This window comes from Diorhabda sublineata, chromosome 9 (assembly GCF_026230105.1).
Source record: "Diorhabda sublineata isolate icDioSubl1.1 chromosome 9, icDioSubl1.1, whole genome shotgun sequence".
Lineage (NCBI taxonomy): Eukaryota > Metazoa > Arthropoda > Insecta > Coleoptera > Chrysomelidae > Diorhabda > Diorhabda sublineata.
In genome coordinates, this window is record NC_079482.1 from 2,654,390 (window position 1) to 2,678,387 (window position 23,998).

General features: G+C 30.3%; 1 protein-coding gene across 1 annotated transcript; it reads left to right on the forward strand.

Annotated features, from left to right (window-relative positions):
* The first annotated feature begins 17,922 nt into the window (after positions 1-17,922).
* On the forward strand, positions 17,923-18,800 carry LOC130448781 (uncharacterized). The gene has a single exon (XM_056786292.1). The coding sequence runs from the start codon at positions 17,942-17,944 to the stop codon at positions 18,521-18,523; it is 582 nt and encodes a 193-aa protein (XP_056642270.1). The 5' UTR covers positions 17,923-17,941; the 3' UTR covers positions 18,524-18,800.
* Positions 18,801-23,998: the final 5,198 nt, after the last annotated feature.

Consider the following 23,998-nt stretch of genomic DNA (forward strand, 5'->3'; position numbering starts at 1 on the left):
GATTCGAAACTGATTAGAATTTTTTAAAAATATGTTGATTTTGACGAAATTGAACTGAAATTGTTGGAACTACAGTAAATCGTGGAATGACGGCGGCCGGATCATTGCGAACTAAACCAGATTAAACTTGTATGGGCACAGATAGAAAAAAAAAGAAGTTTTATGAAAAAATTATTACTTCAAATTGAGATATGTTAAAAGTTCTTTTTGAAGGCTGTAAGTTTACAAACTGGGAAAATACAGTCAATACGATTAAATAGAAGAAGAGATAATGCAAAAGTTAATATTAATGATGAAATAATCAACTTATTTCATACGACAATATTCGAAATATAGCTTTTTAACTGTCTACTAAAAGAAGTGGTTAGGTTAGGTTAGGTAGGATAACGAATTCTTCATCGTTTTATTACTCTCTAATTCATAAAAATGATCTTTAGCTCCAAACTATCACATATCAAAATAATTTGTTGAAATAATTTCGAAAATGTATTCCGTCGTTCTTCAAAGGAGGAAACAACTACTTTCCTGGCTAATGCCTCGACGAATAGTGAATTATAGCTCCTCCGAAGATGTCTCCAATGACTCCCAAATGCGAGGAAAGGTTGTAACTACTGATTATTTTCGACGTCACTACGTTACTGATAATAACCGAGGCAATTTTGGAATTTAACTACATTTTGTATGACCTTAGGGGTTGTTTTGTTAATTTCTTCCGTTATCCCAACTTTTAAATCAGTAATATTGTCTGGTATATTAAGATATACTTTAGATTTTAAACAACTCCTTGAGAAGTAGTCGAGAGGAGTCAAATCGGGGGATCTAGCCGGCCATTCGATCGTTCCACGTCTTCCAATCCACCCATTGGGAAAAAACAAAATGCGGTTTTGTAAGAGTGGTAATTTTCTTTATGGAAAACTCTCAAAATATCGTCGTCAGTAAATTGAACATTTCTACCTGGTTTTTCAATATTTTTTACACGTTGACTTTCACGAAACTTTTTTTCAATTTTGTTATTTATTTATTTAAAATTTTCGTGGGGTGCATATAATTCAGAGAAGGTGCTGTAGGGGGATAATATTTTCGTATTGTAAATTGTCAATTTAAGAAGAAAAATCGATCTGTTCTGAGTTTTGTTCACATAGTACATAATGATGAAGCCGCTGTCCTTGAATTTTATATTTTTGGGATAATTTGAACAATTTCAAGTTCCAATCTCTGTAATTTTATCTATTCAACTTATTATTCTATATTCAGAACTAAACTATCCGGCATGGGTACATACAGAAAAATAATTTTTCAACTACATCATCAAGAACCAAAACTTTTTCAATTACACCGAGGAAAGAAAATAAATAATAGATAATTATAAACATTTCATTTATTTAATAATATAATGTACTTAATTATACGTAACAATTATAAATATTTATTGAATTAGATCCAGATGGAATATCTGTAGATGTGTTTGTAATTTCGATACAATTTGTAGATGTTTTTGTGCCTTTGATAAAATCATCGAAGTGGAACTGTCAACTGTCAACATTAAAGTGGCTAGAGTCATTCCAGAGCGTCCCGAAAGTGTTTTGCAGTACGGAACTGTCAATGTCACTACATGGAACATTCAAAAAATGAATACAGAACGAACAACTTTCAGCGTCGTCTAAAAAATCGATAAAATCTTCGAAGTGAAACTGTCAACTGTCAACATTGAAGTGGCTAGAGTCACATAAAGTTGTGTACTCCGGAGCGTCCCGAAAGTGTTTTGCAGTACGGTACTGTCAATGTCACTACATGGAACATTCAAAAAATGAATACAGAACGAACAACTTTCAGCGTCGTCTAAAAAATCGATAAAATTATCGAAGTGGAGCTGTCAACTGTCAACACTGAAGTGGCTAGAGTCACATAAAGTTGTCTACTCCAGAGCGTCCCGAAAGTGTTTTGCAGTACGGAACTGTCAATGTCACTACATGGAACATTCAAAAAATGAATTCAGAGCGAACAACTTTCAGCGTCGTCTAAAAAATCGAAAAATCATCGAAGTAGAACTGTCAACTGTCAACACTGAAGTGGCTAGAGTCACATAAAGTTGTCTACTCCAGAGCGTCCCGAAAGTGTTTTGCAGTACGGAACTGTCAATGTCACTACATGGAACATTCAAAAAATGAATACAGAACGAACAACTTTCAGCGTCGTCTAAAAAATCGATAAAATCATCGAAGTGAAACTGTCAACTGTCAACATTGAAGTGGCTAGCGTCACATAAAATTGTGTACTCCAGAGCGTCCCGAAAGTGTTTTGCAGTACGGTACTGTCAATGCCACTAAATGGAACAATCAAAAAAATGAATTCAGAACGAACAACTTTCAGCGTCGTCTAAAAAATCGAAAAATCATCGAAGTAGAACTGTCAACTGTCAACATTGAAGTGGCTAGAGTCACATAAAGTTGTCTACTCCAGAGCGTCCCGAAAGTGTTTTGCAGTACGGTACTGTCAATGCCACTAAATGGAACAATCAAAAAAATGAATTCAGAACGAACAACTTTCAGCGTCGTCTAAAAAATCGAAAAATCATCGAAATGGAACTGTCAACTGTCAACATTGAAGTGGCTAGCGTCACATAAAATTGTGTACTCCAGAGCGTTCCGAAAGTGTTTTGCAGTACGGTACTGTCAATGCCACTAAATGGAACAATCAAAAAAATGAATTCAGAACGAACAACTTTCAGCGTCGTCTAAAAAATCGAAAAATCATCGAAGTAGAACTGTCAACTGTCAACATTGAAGTGGCTAGAGTCACATAAAGTTGTCTACTCCAGAGCGTCCCGAAAGTGTTTTGCAGTACGGAACTGTCAAAGTCACTACATGGAACATTCAAAAAATGAATTCAGAGCGAACAACTTTCAGCGTCGTCTAAAAAATCGATAAAATCATCGAAGTGAAACTGTCAACTGTCAACATTGAAGTGGCTAGAGTCACATAAAGTTGTGTACTCCGGAGCGTCCCAAAAGTGTTTTGCAGTAAGGAACTGTCAATGTCACTACATGGAACATTCAAAAAATGAATACAGAACGAACAACTTTCAGCGTCGTCTAAAAAATCGAAAAATCATCGAAATGGAACTGTCAACTGTCAACATTGAAGTGGCTAGCGTCACATAAAATTGTGTACTCCAGAGCGTTCCGAAAGTGTTTTGCAGTACGGTACTGTCAATGTCACTACATGGAACATTCAAAAAATGAATTCAGAGCGAACAACTTTCAGCGTCGTCTAAAAAATCGAAAAATCATCGAAATGGAACTGTCAACTGTCAACATTGAAGTGGCTAGCGTCACATAAAATTGTGTACTCCAGAGCGTTCCGAAAGTGTTTTGCAGTACGGAACTGTCAATGTCACTACATGGAACTTCCAAAAAATGAATACAGAACGAACAACTTTTAGATGGCGTCGTCTAAAAAAAGATTTGAAATTATTGAATCTAATTCAGAATAAGATACACCAACTGTAGACAGCAATGCTTAGAGTTATGTCACTGGAAACGACATTCCCTTATAAAACATCAATTTTTTTTAACAATTAATACAGTACCGGAGCCAAAAGTTTTCAAAATCGAAGAACCACTACAATTTTTGAAGCTGTGTTTCACGGAAAAATTAGTAGACAAAACAAATAGTTACTACAAGAACAAATTGAGAAATAAAACTCTTTCCGAAGATTTTATATGACATTCATGGCCTTTATCGATGTAATTTTGAATAACGGATCTAGGTTTTTGCTAAATTTACATGATTATTGGTCTTCCGGTGCATAACCAAAATACTATTTGTTTCCAATGTGTTCACTAGAAGATTCAACCAATTATTTTGGATGTTACATTCGAAAACAGTAAATCAGCAACAAACAGACATAAGGAGACTGATTCAACGGGTCAGTAATTTTATGGCATATATCAATGTTGTTATTTCCAGTGGGTTTGGGTTCTTTGTTGAGAAATGATACTTGTTTCGATTCACAAAACTCTTGCTGAACAATCATCAGATTGTTGTTCAATACTTAAAAATTCTTACAATTACAAATTGGAACACGTTCGCCTGTCACAATTTTTGTGTCATACTGTCACTGTCACTTGAACATATCTAAGAGTACTGCCAAATATAACCATGGTTACCAACTTTGACTCTACATAAAACAAAATAGTGCGAGATAGGGATAGGTCGGGTCAGCTGTCAATTTGATCAATTCCCAACAATCAATCACAAATTTGCGGAATAAGGTTATGTTTGGACTGACTCAGACACTGTGTAGAATAAAAATAATTCGCAATGGCATAACTGATCCCATCGAGAAACCCAATTCTGTAAAAATGAATGAAACGCTTTTAAAAAGGGAGGAACGATGTTATAGCGCTGGATTCATTACAAAAACAAGATTTGCAAGAAGAAATTGACGAACAAAATGTGTAAAAGTCAAAAATTGTTGTTAAAAATACGGCTTCAATGGGTGGTGTTATTTATTTTATTGTAACGAACTTAACCTAACCATTGCAATAACGGATTTGTGAGCTGATGAAACAACACTTTCTTCTTAGCCAAATTCTGTCGTTTTTGTTTGATTTCTTGGCTCAAAAGTTCGTTAGCCGAGTGGGCTAAGATGTCGTGGATTCAAATCCCTTTCAAACCGTGAAAAAATTATATTTTTTCAGCAAATTTTCTTTAGAAATTATCATTGCGAATTTTCTCTTTTACATCGAAATAGATTTCACAACTTTTTGTCCTCTGTTGGATATTTACTGTACTACCTGCATCAGTATTTTAGAATTTGAACACCTTGAGTTTTATTATGTTGTTCAAGAAAAATTCTACATCTGCGCCCCCTGTGCTGGATATTCACAATAATAATGACTAGAGCTTGAAGAAAAATTAAGTTTTGAACGAAACATCGAAGTAAAAAGTTAAAAAACTAAATATAGTTGAAAAAAAATTAAAAAACATGCTTCTAAAGCACATCAAACTAATAATTTTTCTTCAAAATTGAGCTTAAAACAAAAATAATGAAATAAAAAAGAGCGTGGGGCATTTTTTTCCGTATTTTTCGTAAAATCGATTAAAGTTTTAACCTTATTTAAAAATTGATTTTCCCCTTTTTTAGTTTGATGTGCTTTAAAAGCGTGTTTTTAATTTTTTTAAAGTTGTTCAAGAAAAATTCTACATCCGTGCCCCCTGTGTTGGATATTCACAATAATAATTTTTAGAACTTGAAGAAAAATTTTGTTTTGAACGAAACATCGAAGTAAAAAGTTAAAAAACTAAATATAGTTGAAAAAAAATTAAAAAACATGCTTCTAAAGCACATCAAACTAATAATTTTTCTTCAAAATTAAGCTTAAAACAAAAATAATGAAATAAAAAAAAGCGTGGGGCATTTTTTTCCGTATTTTTCGTAAAATCGATTAATGTTTGAACCTTATTTAAAAATTGATTTTCTACTTTTCAATTTGATGTTCTTTAAAAGCGTATTTTTAATTTTTTAAAGTTGTTCAAGAAAAATTCTACATCCGTGCCCCCTGTGTTGGATATTCACAATAATAATTTTTAGAACTTGAAGAAAAATTTTGTTTTGAACGAAACATCGAAGTAAAAAGTTAAAAAACTAAATATAGTTGAAAAAAAATTAAAAAACATGCTTCTAAAGCACATCAAACTAATAATTTTCCTTCAAAATTAAGCTTAAAACAAAAATAATGAAATAAAAAAAAGCGTGGGGCATTTTTTTCCGTATTTTTCGTAAAATCGATTAAAGTTTTAACCTTATTTAAAAATTGATTTTCTACTTTTCAATTTGATGTTCTTTAAAAGCGTATTTTTAATTTTTTAAAGTTGTTCAAGAAAAATTCTACATCCGTGCCCCCTGTGTTGGATATTCACAATAATAATTTTTAGAACTTGAAGAAAAATTTTGTTTTGAACGAAACATCGAAGTAAAAAGTTAAAAAACTAAATATAGTTGAAAAAAAATTAAAAAACATGCTTCTAAAGCACATCAAACTAATAATTTTTCTTCAAAATTAAGCTTAAAACAAAAATAATGAAATAAAAAAAAGCGTGGGGCATTTTTTTCCGTATTTTTCGTAAAATCGATTAATGTTTGAACCTTATTTAAAAATTGATTTTCTACTTTTCAATTTGATGTTCTTTAAAAGCGTATTTTTAATTTTTTAAAGTTGTTCAAGAAAAATTCTACATCCGTGCCCCCTGTGTTGGATATTCACAATAATAATTTTTAGAACTTGAAGAAAAATTTTGTTTTGAACGAAACATCGAAGTAAAAAGTTAAAAAACTAAATATAGTTGAAAAAAAATTAAAAAACATGCTTCTAAAGCACATCAAACTAATAATTTTCCTTCAAAATTAAGCTTAAAACAAAAATAATGAAATAAAAAAAAGCGTGGGGCATTTTTTTCCGTATTTTTCGTAAAATCGATTAAAGTTTTAACCTTATTTAAAAATTGATTTTCGCCTTTTTAGTTTGACGTGCTTTAAAAGCGTATTTTTAATTTTTTAAAGTTGTTCAAGAAAAATTCTACATCCGTGCCCCCTGTATTGGATATTCACAATAATAATTTTTAGAACTTGAAGAAAATTTTTATTTTGAACGAAACATCGAAGTAAAAAGTTAAAAAACTAAATATAGTTGAAAAAAAATTAAAAAACATGCTTCTAAAGCACATCAAACTAATAATTTTCCTTCAAAATTAAGCTTAAAACAAAAATAATGAAATAAAAAAAAGCGTGGGGCATTTTTTTCCGTATTTTTCGTAAAATCGATTAAAGTTTTAACCTTATTTAAAAATTGATTTTCGCCTTTTTAGTTTGACGTGCTTTAAAAGCGTGTTTTTAATTTTTTAAAGTTGTTCAAGAAAAATTCTACATCCGTGCCCCCTGTATTGGATATTCACAATAATAATTTTTAGAACTTGAAGAAAATTTTTATTTTGAACGAAACATCGAAGTAAAAAGTTAAAAAACTAAATTTAGTTGAAAAAAAATTAAAAAACATGCTTCTAAAGCACATCAAACTAATAATTTTTCTTCAAAATTGAGCTTAAAACAAAAATAATGAAATAAAAAAGAGCGTGGGGCATTTTTTTCCGTATTTTTCGTAAAATCGATTAAAGTTTTAACCTTATTTAAAAATTGATTTTCCCCTTTTTTAGTTTGATGTGCTTTAAAAGCGTGTTTTTAATTTTTTAAAGTTGTTCAAGAAAAATTCTACATCCGTGCCCCCTGTATTGGATATTCACAATAATAATTTTTAGAACTTGAAGAAAATTTTTATTTTGAACGAAACATCGAAGTAAAAAGTTAAAAAACTAAATTTAGTTGAAAAAAAATTAAAAAACATGCTTCTAAAGCACATCAAACTAATAATTTTTCTTCAAAATTAAGCTTAAAACAAAAATAATGAAATAAAAAAAAGCGTGGGGCATTTTTTTCCGTATTTTTCGTAAAATCGATTAATGTTTGAACCTTATTTAAAAATTGATTTTCTACTTTTCAATTTGATGTTCTTTAAAAGCGTATTTTTAATTTTTTAAAGTTGTTCAAGAAAAATTCTACATCCGTGCCCCCTGTGTTGGATATTCACAATAATAATTTTTAGAACTTGAAGAAAAATTTTGTTTTGAACGAAACATCGAAGTAAAAAGTTAAAAAACTAAATATAGTTGAAAAAAAATTAAAAAACACGTTTTAAAGCACATCAAACTAATAATTTTTCTTCAAAATTAAGCTTAAAACAAAAATAATGAAATAAAAAAGAGCGTGGGGCATTTTTTTCCGTATTTTTCGTAAAATCGATTAAAGTTTTAACCTTATTTAAAAATTGATTTTCGCCTTTTTAGTTTGACGTGCTTTAAAAGCGTATTTTTAATTTTTTAAAGTTGTTCAAGAAAAATTCTACATCCGTGCCCCCTGTATTGGATATTCACAATAATAATTTTTAGAACTTGAAGAAAATTTTTATTTTGAACGAAACATCGAAGTAAAAAGTTAAAAAACTAAATTTAGTTGAAAAAAAATTAAAAAACATGCTTCTAAAGCACATCAAACTAATAATTTTTCTTCAAAATTAAGCTTAAAACAAAAATAATGAAATAAAAAAAAGCGTGGGGCATTTTTTTCCGTATTTTTCGTAAAATCGATTAATGTTTGAACCTTATTTAAAAATTGATTTTCTACTTTTCAATTTGATGTTCTTTAAAAGCGAATTTTTAATTTTTTAAAGTTGTTCAAGAAAAATTCTACATCCGTGCCCCCTGTGTTGGATATTCACAATAATAATTTTTAGAACTTGAAGAAAAATTTTGTTTTGAACGAAACATCGAAGTAAAAAGTTAAAAAACTAAATATAGTTGAAAAAAAATTAAAAAACACGTTTTAAAGCACATCAAACTAATAATTTTTCTTCAAAATTAAGCTTAAAACAAAAATAATGAAATAAAAAAGAGCGTGGGGCATTTTTTTCCGTATTTTTCGTAAAATCGATTAAAGTTTTAACCTTATTTAAAAATTGATTTTCCCCTTTTTTAGTTTGATGTGCTTTAAAAGCGTGTTTTTAATTTTTTTAAAGTTGTTCAAGAAAAATTCTACATCCGTGCCCCCTGTGTTGGATATTCACAATAATAATTTTTAGAACTTGAAGAAAAATTTTGTTTTGAACGAAACATCGAAGTAAAAAGTTAAAAAACTAAATTTAGTTGAAAAAAAATTAAAAAACATGCTTCTAAAGCACATCAAACTAATAATTTTTCTTCAAAATTAAGCTTAAAACAAAAATAATGAAATAAAAAAAAGCGTGGGGCATTTTTTTCCGTATTTTTCGTAAAATCGATTAATGTTTGAACCTTATTTAAAAATTGATTTTCTACTTTTCAATTTGATGTTCTTTAAAAGCGAATTTTTAATTTTTTAAAGTTGTTCAAGAAAAATTCTACATCCGTGCCCCCTGTGTTGGATATTCACAATAATAATTTTTAGAACTTGAAGAAAAATTTTGTTTTGAACGAAACATCGAAGTAAAAAGTTAAAAAACTAAATATAGTTGAAAAAAAATTAAAAAACACGTTTTAAAGCACATCAAACTAATAATTTTTCTTCAAAATTGAGCTTAAAACAAAAATAATGAAATAAAAAAAAGCGTGGGGCATTTTTTTCCGTATTTTTCGTAAAATCGATTAAAGTTTTAACCTTATTTAAAAATTGATTTTCGCCTTTTTAGTTTGACGTGCTTTAAAAGCGTATTTTTAATTTTTTAAAGTTGTTCAAGAAAAATTCAACATCCGTGCCCCCTGTGTTGGATATTCACAATAATAATTTTTAGAACTTGAAGAAAAATTTTGTTTTGAACGAAACATCGAAGTAAAAAGTTAAAAAACTAAATATAGTTGAAAATAAATTAAAAAACATGCTTCTAAAGCACATCAAACTAATAATTTTTCTTCAAAATTAAGCTTAAAACAAAAATAATGAAATAAAAAAAGCGTGGGGCATTTTTTTCCGTATTTTTCGTAAAATCGATTAATGTTTGAACCTTATTTAAAAATTGATTTTCCCCTTTACAGTTTGATGTGCTTTAAAAGCGTGTTTTTAATTTTTTTAAACCGTATTCATTTCACCACAAAAATGCAGTATCTTTATTAAAAAAAAAACATATAGTAAAAAATTTCTGAATGTTATCTAAAAGTAAAAGTTTTTTTTCTCTTAGTGTAAAAACTCTACGCGCCGTATGCGCCGTGGGGCTTCATCAATCGACATTCTATTATCCCAGGTCGGGATCAAATCTCCTGCTGAGATACTCTTTCGATTTTTATTTTAGTTTTGATAATTGTCATCGTGACATTGATAGGCGTCGTTTCCAATTATGTTCATCGGGCTTCCAGACGTACCATCATAGAAAAACTTTCGACATTCAAATATCTACAAATAAAACTTATTGTTCGTTAAATTATACATGATATTTAGTTTGGGGACATTTTTATATTTTTTTCTTCGAGATGAATTGTCTCATTGTCAATCAATTTAACAACTATTTAACTAAATTACCGTTAAATGGAATTTGATCTATCCACAAAAAAACCTTAAAGACACTTTACGAAGTCGGAGCTACAAAAAATAAATAATAAAAAATTTTTATTACGTGAATGGCGGTGGGTCTGTTCTATTTGAATAAATTAATTTGCTCTCATCTTCAAAATGAAGTTCAGAAATTTGATACACGTTCATAAAAGATCTGGACACTGTCGATGTGACAAGTTATAGTAAAAGTGTGAGAAATACCTTGATTTTTATAAACACCAGAGTCGGTTGCATTTTATTTATAGTAGGAAAAGTTAATCTTAATTATCATTAGAAAATTTTACAATTTTATACACTAAAGAACACAATTATCGTTATTTCATTAGATAATATAAAAATATAAAATAACAATTCGACTTAATGTATTATAGAATTCTGCCACAGATTGATAATGTCTATCTATGTTCTTAAAGAAACATACTTTGAATAGTAGTGCATAAAAAAAACGTATTATTAAGGTCTCCGTGGTATAATGGATAGAATACGAAGCTCACGCGCTAGAGGTCCCAGGTTCAAGTCGCGCTGATGCCATTTTTCATTTTTCTCATTAAGTACTAACAATTTATTTTCAAGTGGCATTTACAGACGCCGAAGAGAAAATTTGATAATACAAATTCGTCTGTTACTTAGTTACAATGTTCAAAATTTTAATAAACATACGTTTTAACATACGTTTTACAACATATACTGTTTATATTTGTACTTTCTAATACAGAGGACTTTTTCAAACAACTACCGCCATCTCTGGGTCAGATTGGATGAATTTAACGGCCAAATTCAATCCAAATCCTGCAGTTTTTAAATTAGGGTTGATTTAGAACGTTAAAAATGAACTGGAAGTTAGCAATTTCCATCTGTCGAACTCAACATGGAAAGAAACTCTTCGAAAAGAGAAAACTAAACAATATAATACTTTGACAGAACTGTTAAAACTGTCTTATCTAAGTATAATTATGTAATTGTCTTTAAATGACTCCTGCTTTCCCCTAGTAATAATTTACTGAAATTATTATAATTGTAGCTATATGAATATAACTAATTGCATCTTCTAAAGTTACAGCTGTTGTTTCCCATCACGTGACTGATACATCAGCAACAATATTCATGTGAATCAAATCAAAATAGCTGTCAAGTTAGTATAATCGTTATGACTAATATTCCAAAGGTCCAAAGGTGAATAAATTCATGGAAAAACTCTCTCTATCTTGAGCTAGTCTAAATAACTCTCCAGCTTCTCTTATCCCAGTTCATTATCTAATATTCTTCAACCAAGAGGCTTGTTTCCTTCCAATTCCTCTACGACCTTCAACTTTACCCATAGTAATCATTATGTGTCCCAAATAAGCTATTTTCCTGCATTTAATGTTGTCCACCAAACGCATTTGCTAAGGACTGCATCGTTTGTTTGTTTAGCTGTCCACGGTAATGCTAAATATTTTTAAAGTAGCATGTAGCGTGTAAATAAACTACAACATCTTAAATTGATACCAGCTATGCTGATTTATTACTGAAAAGCTAATTCTTTGCAGGATGACTTGGATTTTACATGAGTAGATATATAAATGTATGTAGTGACGCAATACATAACCTATATAAGATGTCTTCACCAATTTTTGATTAGCACTGATTCAATATCTACATTCACGAAATATCGTTCTCTAATAAACCAGTCCTCAATTTTTTTTTAAACAACGCCATCTGAAAGTTGTTCATTCTGTATTTATTTACATACTGAAAGGTGCGTTTTGAGTGTTCCATGTAGTGACATTGACAGTTCCGTACTGCAAAACACTTTCGGGACGTTCTGGAGTAACAGTTGACAGTTGACAGTTTCACTTCGATGGTTTTGCATAACCTTATATAGATGACTCAATATCAAACAATATTGAAATTGCTAACAGCATATTTTCTTCCACCGCAAATAAGAATCAATCAACAAATTCCATCGAAGACGCAAATACATCTACAGAGAATCCATCAACATTACATTTTACAAATAATTGATAAATTAATATCGACATTGCAAATATATATTGTTCAATAAATAAAATGTTTATAATTCTCTATTATTTATTTTCTTTAGTCAGTGTGATTGAAAAAGTTTTAGATCTTATGCGTCGTGTAAAAAATGTTGCGTAAGCTCGTCCAACACAGTAGCACTTTCAGTCCTTGGCATACAAATAACTATTAGTATATCTGAATCATTTGCACGACAATTTTTCAATGTCTGTTCCAAATTATTACTCCACGAAAGCAAAATCATCGAATGACAAGATTCAGAACATGTCATTTTGAGTTCCTCCGATACATTTTCTGTTTCATTATATAAACCCGTCAAACTTATAGCAAACTCGTAAATGAATTACGGCATTTTATGTATTATTAAATGCCAAAAGTTGATATATTATATTAGTATTTACCGATGTAAAATTAAATAAAAACTCAGCTTTGATTACGATCAGTTATTCACGTTACGTCAATCATATCGTAACGTATGACGTATGTCATAGTTTTCTATTGATAGAAGGAGATAGTACGTAGAAAAAATGTGTTTGATAAATCATGGATTGAATCAAGTGATGACGGATCTCATCATAGTTTTTACTTCAGCTTCATTGATAAATATGTTGAAAAATTACTTAAACCAATCCTGTATCTGATAAAAAGAAATTGTTTTCTATCGAGAGCAACATTTAATATTTCTATGGTACGTTCGTTGAACTTGTCGAGACATTTTTTATAAACTTCGAATCAGATTTCATTGGATAAACATGAAAATTTCTTTCGCGATGCGAAAATTATATCTATTGACTTTTTGTCTTTTAACACATTTTCAAAAGTCAATGAACTCGGGGTATTTTTAGTGAAAATGATGATTTTTCGAGTAAACATCTTGAATTCTTCCGCATTTCGATGGTATCAACATAAGAGATTTTATTCATTTTTTAGGAAACGTCGAAATTTATTTCCGCTTCCTTGTTGGGTGATAGCTCGTCAATCTAAAAGTAAACATGAACGTTCTTCATTTCAATCAAAATTTGGATCTATACCCTTTTTATTTACCCCGAAATATAGTTTTAAGACTTAAGAATTAGGTTCAAATCAGGGGCGGCTAGTGTACAACTGCTACATTGCCGAAGCTTTAATTTAATCGTTTAATAAGTGACTTAAAGTAGAAAACGTTTATCAGATTCCCTCGGATACTTTTAAAGTTACCAAACTTTGCAATTTAAAGTCACTAGGTAAGATCTACAAAAGTCCCATACAAATTAACCGATTAATTCAAGGGAAACGTTGACTAGAGGTGTGTAAACAAATCTGCTCGCTTTTATGTCCCAAAGAAGAATGTTTAACAGTCTATACCAACGACGTGTCTGGGTTCTTGAAGTAAGTAACAAGAGGAGGTGTCCCGAAACAGCGTGGAAGCTGGTAGCACAGATATGTTGGTTTTTCCTATAACGTGCTTACGGGTATAACGGCGAGGATCAAATTAATTGCACGCTATCTGAAAATCGGTAAAATTGTTTAAAATACAATTGAACATAGAATTTGATTGTTTCCCATCGATTTACGTGTATGGAAAATATTTTATTCAAGGTCAAAGGTCAAAAAAATGAGTTTTTCGCTATTTTTAGGAAAACGATGAGTTTTATCGTAAAGATACCTTAGACAAAAATTGTAGATCATAAAATTATCTACAAAAAACGTATCAATACTTTTTTTCCTACAAGCCACTGTTTTTGACTAAAATGTTGCTAAAGTTCGACGATGTTGTTCTGCAGTTTTGGTATTTCTTTTTCAGCTTTTTGAATCGTTATATCTCGGAAACGGTGGATCGTAGGAAAAAAAGTTTGATACGTTTTTTTGTAGATAATTTTATGGTCTACAGTAAGGTTTACATGGATGAATATTACAAATAAGCAATCCGTAGTAATTTTACTTTAAAAATTGATGAAATTTTTGCTTCCTTTTTGGAAGACGGATGGCCACCAATCATCAGAAATAAGCTTTGACAGGTTCTCCATGAACTAAATTTTTGTTGGAAAAACAAATAAAAAACTGTATATATTAAAAAGCAATAATAATATTTTATTAATTACGAAAAACCCATTGCAACGGCTATGGTGGTAAGGATCTTTTTACTTTTGGGGAGATTCGGAGGTTGGTGTGAAAGTATTAAAGTCCAGTTGCTTGTTTATAATTGGCATATTTAAATATTCCAAATTTTGGACGTAAAGTAGCGTACTAAAAATTCCAATTGTATAAAATGTTTAATGAAAATATTTCCACATTAAAATTCTTTTGGAATACAAACTACTCGTAGTGGCGCATTGAATGGGGTTAAAAGTTCGTAGTGCCTTTACCTAGTCGGGGGTAGGCCGTACGTTCACCTCCCAAAATCCAAAGTGTAATGACCGACCCCATTTCAAGATATCGGTAGCAGCATCCTCCCTTTTCCACTGCACTTTAACACACCCCAATGGCATAAAATCACTAAGGTTTCTGACGTTGAATTATCGCTTCGTTGCGTCGCTCGATTGTAGAGTATATACCGAGTTTAATGTGTGGAAATCATGTTATTTTATGGAAATAATTGATAAATAGGGTGAATATTGGAAAAATAATGATCCAGCACCACCTCTGAATTATAAGCACCCCCTCGAAAAGTTTAAATAAAAAAGGGGGTCGTGTGGCAGTTCATAGGAACTTATTATTAAATATTTAATTATTTTTTCAGTCATTACAGCCATTTTGGGATGAGTTTAACAAATTGTATGTCGGTATAGAAACAATGGATTTTAACTTTACTCGATAACGGATTTTTCATACAATTATTAGAAAGTTGTAGCTCCTATATTAGTACAGTGAACTAAGCAAATCACCTCGCAATCGATAGAATATTGAATTTTATAAAGAAAATGTGATATGAAGGTTTTTATTTAACTCATTAGTTTCTAAGTTATTCGTGATTGAAAATTATAGAAAAATAATCACGTTTTTCAACATTTTTTCACGAAAAACTCGAAAATTACGCATTTTCTCGAAAAAATTATTCTTATCAAAATTGGAGCTTATGAAAAACAAAGAAATTAGACAGTTTAAATTAAATTTTTTAAATAATATTCAGCAGCTTACGAGTCGCTGAAAACCAATTTTTTCTTTTTCGTAAATTTATGCAGACGTTTGAGTTCAAATGACGCAAAAACGATCAATTTTTCATAAAAAGTTGTAATAAACATTTTTAAAGTACTTTTTCAGATCTTTGAAATGAGCTTTTATAAAACCGTCTAGCATAAAAATTAAGCGAGTTATGACGAAAATAAGTTAAGTAACTCGAATTTGAAAAAAAAAATGTGCATGGGTTTGAGTTCAAATGACGCAAAAACGATCAATTTTTCATAAGAAGTTGTGATAAACATTTTTAAAGTACTTTTTCAGACCTCTAAAATGAGTTTTTATAAAACCGTCTAGCATAAAAATTAAGCGAGTTATGACGAAAATAATTTAAGTAACTCGAATTTAAAAAAAAAATGTGCAGGGGTTTGAGTTCAAATGACGCAAAAACGATAAATTTTTCATAAGAAGTTGTGATAAACATTTTTAAAGTACTTTTTCAGACCTTTAAAATGAGTTTTTATAAAACCGTCTAGCATAAAAATTAAGCGAGTTATGACGAAAATAATTTAAGTAACTCGAATTTGAAAAAAAAATGTGCAGGGGTTTGAGTTCAAATGACGCAAAAACGATAAATTTTTCATAAGAAGTTGTGATAAACATTTTTAAAGTACTTTTTCAGACCTTTAAAATGAGTTTTTATAAAACCGTCTAGCATCAAAATTAAGCGAGTTATGACGAAAATAAGTTAAGTAACTCGAATTTAAAAAAAATGTACATGGGTTTGAGTTCAAATGACGCAAAAACGATCAATTTTTCATAAAAAGTTGTGATAAACATTTTTAAAGTACTTTTTCAGACCTTTAAAATGAGTTTTTATAAAACCGTCTGGCATAAAAATTAAGCGAGTTATGACGAAAATAATTTAAGTAACTCGAATTTGAAAAAAAAATGTGCAGGGGTTTGAGTTCAAATGACGCAAAAACGATCAATTTTTCATAAGAAGTTGTGATGAACATTTTTAAAGTACTTTTTCAGACCTTTAAAATGAGTTTTTATAAAACCGTCTGGCATAAAAATTAAGCGAGTAATGACGAAAATAATTTAAGTAACTCGAATTTGAAAAAAAAATGTGCAGGGGTTTGAGTTCAAATGACGCAAAAACGATCAATTTTTCATAAGAAGTTGTGATAAACATTTTTAAAGTACTTTTTCAGACCTTTAAAATGAGTTTTTATAAAACCGTCTAGCATAAAAATTAAGCGATTTATGACGAAAATAATTTAAGTAACTCGAATTTGAAAAAAAAATGTGCAGGGGTTTGAGTTCAAATGACGCAAAAACGATCAATTTTTCATAAGAAGTTGTGATAAACATTTTTAAAGTACTTTTTCAGACCTTTAAAATGAGTTTTTATAAAACCGTCTAGCATAAAAATTAAGCGATTTATGACGAAAATAATTTAAGTAACTCGAATTTGAAAAAAAAATGTGCAGGGGTTTGAGTTCAAATGACGCAAAAACGATAAATTTTTCATAAAAAGTTGTGATAAACATTTTTAAAGTACTTTTTCAGACCTTTAAAATGAGTTTTTATAAAACCGTCTAGCATAAAAATTAAGCGAGTTATGACGAAAATAAGTTAAGTAACTCGAATTTAAAAAAAATGTGCAGGGGTTTGAGTTCAAATGACGCAAAAACGATAAATTTTTCATAAAAAGTTGTGATAAACATTTTTAAAGTACTTTTTCAGACCTTTAAAATGAGTTTTTATAAAACCGTCTGGCATAAAAATTAAGCGAGTTATGACGAAAATAAGTTAAGTAACTCGAATTTAAAAAAAATGTGCAGGGGTTTGAGTTCAAATGACGCAAAAACGATAAATTTTTCATAAAAAGTTGTGATAAACATTTTTAAAGTACTTTTTCAGACCTTTAAAATGAGTTTTTATAAAACCGTCTAGCATAAAAATTAAGCGAGTTATGACGAAAATAAGTTAAGTAACCCGAATTTCAAAAAAATGTCTGTAAATTTGACACCATGTGCGACAAAATTAAAATTAATCGTAGCCCATGTAAAATTATCTTTATTTAAGCCCTTACAACACGTTCCAAAAGTTTGAATGGTTTGGAACACGTATATTTTGAAAAAAGTTGTTTTAATATGAAATTTTATTTTGATTTAAAAAAAAAAACGTTTATGCAGAGGAACGTTGATAATTACAACTTAAGATGGATTTCTAAACGTTGTCGTTGATCTTAAGTTCTATTCAAATTTGTATTAAATTTTAAGAGAAATCACATTATCTAAAATACACAAAAAAATGCCCTCTATCATTTGCGTTGGTAATTAAATCTCTTACTTTTTTTTATACATTGTACAGTTGAATAAAAGAAAATTTTCCCGGTATATTTAACGCTAATTAATAAATATCAGTCACGCTGCCAAAACGAAACAACAACCCGCGATAATTTCTTCCCATAGCGTTCTTTATTACCGGAAAATTTGATGGAGCCCGTGAAAAATACGTCTGTAAACTCCTCTTCGACGAAGCTCACGTGTTTTCGTCTTGAGGCGACGCGAAACCTGCGCGCATTTTCCAACCCCACGTTGAACGAGTCTATATAAAGAGACGTAAACATTCCGGCAGATCAGTTATAGCATCTGTAACGATTTGGTGAGAAATCGCGAAAATGCCGACAAGTGATAATACATTAGTGTTGACGAACCTCTCGCCGGATTCCAGAAGCATATCCCCGATGACTCCGTCACCTTGCAGGGAAATTAGAGGAATAAAACTGTTCAAAGCTATCAGCAAGAGATTATCCAGAAGGTCTAATGAAGATTTGAATTACCAAGAAGAAAACGATTGCAATTCTTCGAGTTCTGATTCGTGTTCGTCTTCGTTCGGTAGAGTTTCGAGACGGAAAGAAGCCGCTTCCGCCGATTCAGGATTCAGATCAATTTCTCCTAATCATATGTCGAGCAGTTCTAGCGAAGCCGGTAGCGATATCCAATCGAGAAACCGACACCATCATTCTACATCGGCCGAAAGTATAAGGAAAGTTTTTCAAAATTTGAATGTCCGCTCGCAGAGTTGTAGTAATACGAAAGATAAAAGAAAAACGAAGAAACCCATCACGAAGATATTGAGGCAACCGGTGACTTATACTTACGTGAAAGGACTGTCAGGTTTACCTACGCAAAGAATCCCGAGAAATTCGAAAATGTTTCAAAGTTGTGGTTGTAGTATGTATTATACGCCAGGTAGATAAATTTTTATTTTAGCAATATCAAATTTATCCTATCTCCTCGATAAGACTGTTGATTATCATGTTCACCTTGTATCATCTTTTTTATATATTCATCATTATTAGTATTAAGGAATCTTGAGAGGGACTCAAATATCAAATTTTTGAATTTAGATATTTAAAAAAAAGCACATTTTCAAATTATATTGTTCACTATCAATGTTTTTTTTTGTGCTTTCTGGAAACAATTTTCTCGAACTAGTGCCTTGTAGAATGTCCCTTAATAAAATATTACGAGTGATTTATGTCGTTTTATTAGTGTATAAACTCCCATCCGCATCCATTTTAACCAAAATATTTTTTCGTTTTTGATTACGTAAATTAAATGATATTTACATGGTTAAAAATTAATTATTAGTGATTCATGGTATAATCTCCTATCCAAACTTATCAGGTAATAAGTATGTAATTGAATAAAACCTAATCGTGCATTTTATATAGAAATTATCAATCTACTTCGTTATTAACGCCTTCCAAAGCGTCCAACCTAAGTAGATCCAGATATAAGGAAATATTTGAATTTAAAGCAAAAACTGCCAACATTTTTCGATATTCTTCATCTTCAGACATTAAAGTGTAATATTTTCGATGAATTTTAGTCGAAATAAAATGACTTTATCAAATTATATTTTGGTAAAGACTACAATAGATCGAAACGTCAAGTTTTTATCAGTTTTCAAGCGAATTTTCAATTAAAGAAGACCTAAAATCAAGAGAATTTATCAACAAATTGTATATATAAACGTTATTATTGTGGGACTGTGGCAACCAAACACCAAAATACTCTGTGAATTTTTTTTTTTCAATTTTTTTAAAAAAACCTTTATGTAGAGGTTTGAGCTCAAATAACGCAAAAACGATCAATTTTTCATAAAAATTGTAATAAACATTTTTAAAGTACTTTCTTAGACCTTTAAAATGAGCTTTTATAAAACCGTCTAGCTTAAAAATTAAGCGAGTTATGACGAAAATAAGTCAAGTAACTCGAATTTAAAAAAAAAATGTCGGTAATTTTGACACCATGTGTGGCAAAATTAAAATTAAATTAGGAGACCTAAATTCAAGAGAATTTATCAACAAATTATATAAATAAACGTTATTATTGTGGGACTGTGGCAACCAAACACCAAAATACTCTTCTTCTCTTTTCAATATGTATTCCAAACTTTCGAATAACTAGTGCCTTGTAGAATGTCCCTTAATAAAATATTACGAGTGATTTATGTCGTTTTATTAGTGTATAAACTCCCATCCGCATCCATTTTAATCAAAATATTTTTGAATACAACCTAAATTATCAATCTGCTTCGTTATTAACGCCTCCCGAAGCGTTCAACCTAAGTAGATCCAGATATAAGGAAATATTTGAATTTAAAGCAAAAACTGGCAACAATTTTCGATCTTCTTCATCTTCAGACATTAAAGTGTAATATTTTCGATGAATTTTAGTCGAAATAAAATGACTTTATCAAATTATATTTTGGTAAAGACTACAATAGATCGAAACGTCAAGTTTTTATCAGTTTTCAAGCGAATTTTCAATTAAAGAAGACCTAAAATCAAGAGAATTTATCAACAAATTGTATATATAAACGTTATTATTGTGGGACTGTGGCAACCAAACACCAAAGTACTCTGTGAATTTTTTTTTTCAATTTTTTTAAAAAAACCTTTATGTAGAGGTTTGAGCTCAAATAACGCAAAAACGATCAATTTTTCATAAAAATTGTGATAAACATTTTTAAAGTGCTTTTTCAGACCTTTAAAATAAGCTTTTATAAAACCACCTAGCTTAAAAATTAAGCGAGTTATGACGAAAATAAGTCAAGTAACTCGAATTTAAAAAAAAAATGTCGGTAATTTTGACACCATGTGTGGCAAAATTAAAATTAAATTAGGAAACCTAAATTCAAGAGAATTTATCAACAAATTATATAAATAAACGTTATTATTGTGGGACTGTGGCAACCAAACACCAAAATACTCTTCTCTTTTCAATATGTATTCCAAACTTTCGAATAACTAGTGCCTTGTAGAATGTCCCTTAATAAAATATTACGAGTGATTTATGTCGTTTTATTAGTGTATAAACTCCCATCCGCATCCATTTTAATCAAAATATTTTTGAATACAACCTAAATTATCAATCTGCTTCGTTATTAACGCCTCCCGAAGCGTTCAACCTAAGTAGATCCAGATATAAGGAAATATTTGAATTTAAAGCAAAAACTGGCAACAATTTTCGATCTTCTTCATCTTCAGACATTAAAGTGTAATATTTTCGATGAATTTTAGTCGAAATAAAATGACTTTATCAAATTATATTTTGGTAAAGACTACAATAGATCGAAACGTCAAGTTTTTATCAGTTTTCAAGCGAATTTTCAATTAAAGAAGACCTAAAATCAAGAGAATTTATCAACAAATTGTATATATAAACGTTATTATTGTGGGACTGTGGCAACCAAACACCAAAGTACTCTGTGAATTTTTTTTTTTCAATTTTTTTAAAAAAACCTTTATGTAGAGGTTTGAGCTCAAATAACGCAAAAACGATCAATTTTTCATAAAAATTGTAGTGAACATTTTTAAAGTACTTTTTCAGACCTTTAAAATGAGTTTTTATAAAACCGTCTAGCATAAAAATTAAGCGAGTTATGACGAGAATAAGTTAAGTAACTCGAATTTGAAAAAAAAATGTGCAGGGGTTTGAGTTCAAATAACGCAAAAACGATCAATTTTTCATAAAAATTGTGATAAACATTTTTAAAGTGCTTTTTCAGACCTTTAAAATAAGCTTTTATAAAACCACCTAGCTTAAAAATTAAGCGAGTTATGACGAAAATAAGTCAAGTAAAGACTACAATAGATCGAAACGTCAAGTTTTTGTCTGTTTTCAAAAGAATTTTCAATTAAAGAAGACCGAAAATCAAGAGAATTTATCAACAAATTGTATATATAAACGTTATTATTGTGGGACTGTGGCAACCAAACACCAAAGTACTCTGTGAATTTTTTTTTCAATTTTTTTAAAAAAACCTTTATGTAGAGGTTTGAGCTCAAATAACGCAAAAACGATCAATTTTTCATAAAAATTGTAGTGAACATTTTTAAAGTACTTCCTTAGACCTTTAAAATGAGTTTTTATAAAACCGTCTAGCATAAAAATTAAGCGAGTTATGACGAAAATAAGTTAAGTAACTCGAATTTGAAAAAAAAAATGTGCAGGGGTTTGAGTTCAAATGACGCAAAAACGATCAATTTTTTATAAAAAGTATTGGATAGCAGAGTTTAAACGAGACCAGCATCACAGCGATCGACAAAATGAGGTGACAACTCCAGAAATGTTGAAGAAAATCCCCAAAGTGGTACTGGAAGATCGTAGACTGAAAGTGCGCGAACTAGCAGACTTAGTAGACTCAAAGGAAAAATCAAAACAATTGGAGAACCGGCTCCAAAGAAAGCAAAAGCCGTTCTTTCTTCACGCAAGGTAATGGTGTCGGTTTTATGGGATGCGCGTGGAAAAATTTTCATTGAATCTCTTGTAAAATATATTAAAGGAACTTATTGCAACGTTTGGCTAAGAAGAAAGTTTTTCTCATCAAAACTTTGCTCCGATTAACACATCCCTTAATACAATGGCCAAAATTATTGAATTAAAGTTTAAATTGGTATCTCATCCACCCTATTCGCCAAATTTAGCCCCCACGGAATATTTTCTCTTCCCAGATTCAAAAAAAATGTCTCGGGGGTCAAAGATTTTCCAACCATGAAGAGCTTGACGATTCTTATTATCAAAATGGTGTCGAATTTATTGAACATCGCTGGGAATTGTGTATGGGGCCAGGTACTATATAAAAAAAAGTATTCATACGGTTTCAAGTGGTCAAACGATGACATTTTCAAAAATTTTCCTCATACTCTATATTAACATCGATTACAGCAATCATTTGGAATTATTTCTACCTAAACAAAATGTCCAAAAAGTATTTGAACAAATCAGACCTAATTTTTTAAATATGATGAAATTTTTGAACTCTAGATGTTTAGTTTCGACCTCTAACTATCAATTTCTATATGTTGCTGATTATTTCAGTCTAATTGACTGAAACTGGTTTCAATATCTGCCATTTTGTTTTTATATTTTATCACTACTGATTTCCGATGTCAAAGTTTACTGTTTAGTTTTATTTTTTGTTTTGACATAATTTCGTCAACTAATTCTCAAAAAAGAATTATAGTTATATGATATCGATTCAGCTCTTTCAATACAGAGATGACAGATTTGGGTGCAGCGTCCTATAAATGGGTCATCAACGTAATGCTTACGCAAATTGCGAGCGAAAATCTAGGTTACAACGTTTTATCTAGGACCATTCTGCAACATACCGAGGGCAAATTTTCAGTATAACAGTGATTAATCCAAAAGTATATTATACCATATGAATCATCCGCTTTTAGATGGTTTCTAATGGGTAAATACGAAGTGTCTATTGGTACCCTCCACGGAAAAATCCGTGACTCTAATTTCGACCATAGAAACACGATAGAAGCTTTATCTGTGTCTCTAATTAAATAATAAACTTTAAACCAAGCACGGACAAATATTATCCACGGATAAATACCAGCTACAGATGAAATCTGATGGATACGTCATTTCTAGTCCCAATATATTTTTTTTTCATTCATTTGGAACGAATTATACAAAAAAAAATTATTAATAAGTAATTTGATTGTAAGAATAACCCCGTAGTAATTGTTACGAATGATTAGTTTAGGTTAAGTTAGGTTAAGTTAGGTTAGGTTAGGTTAAGTTAGGTTAGGTTAGGTTAGGTTAGGTTTCCGAGTCTCTTAGAGCCGTGGAGGGTGCAGATAGAAGCAACGAGGCTGAGTCTGACATGTTGGCCTAGTAAATTGGCAGTACTCACAATAACAGTCATTCATTTTGAGGCTTTTAACTTACTTTTATTTTATTATTACTAATGAGTGTCAAGCCAGTGATTTTTTTCTATAATAAAAATTGAAAATGATAGTTTACAATTACGGAATTAGGTATACGTTGATTCTAAACAACTTTTAGAAGACACATCTGTCAAACGGTGCCAAATTTCATCAAAAAAAATTGTTATTGATAATTTTTTATATCTTGCAAGAGTTGTTTCACTTATAAGGGGGCATATGTGTTGTTTGCTTCAACATCAGAAGACTTACGAGGATAGTTCCAGGCACAACAAAGAAAACACAAAAATTTGGAAAAGAATATATTTATTTTTCAGCGTATTCTACTTTTAGATCCATAAACTTGTACAATAAGTTCGTCAAGTTCCTCAAAATAGCCATTAACTGTCGATATCACCTCTTCAATGTTGGAAAATATTCCGAGGGGGTTAAATCTGGCGAATAGGGTGAATTATGTAGCAATTCAAACTTCAATACAAA

What these genes read in the sequence shown, in the direction of transcription:
- LOC130448781 (XM_056786292.1), top strand. Translation starts at nt 17,942, where the DNA reads ATGCCGACAAGTGATAATACATTAGTGTTGACGAACCTCTCGCCGGAT.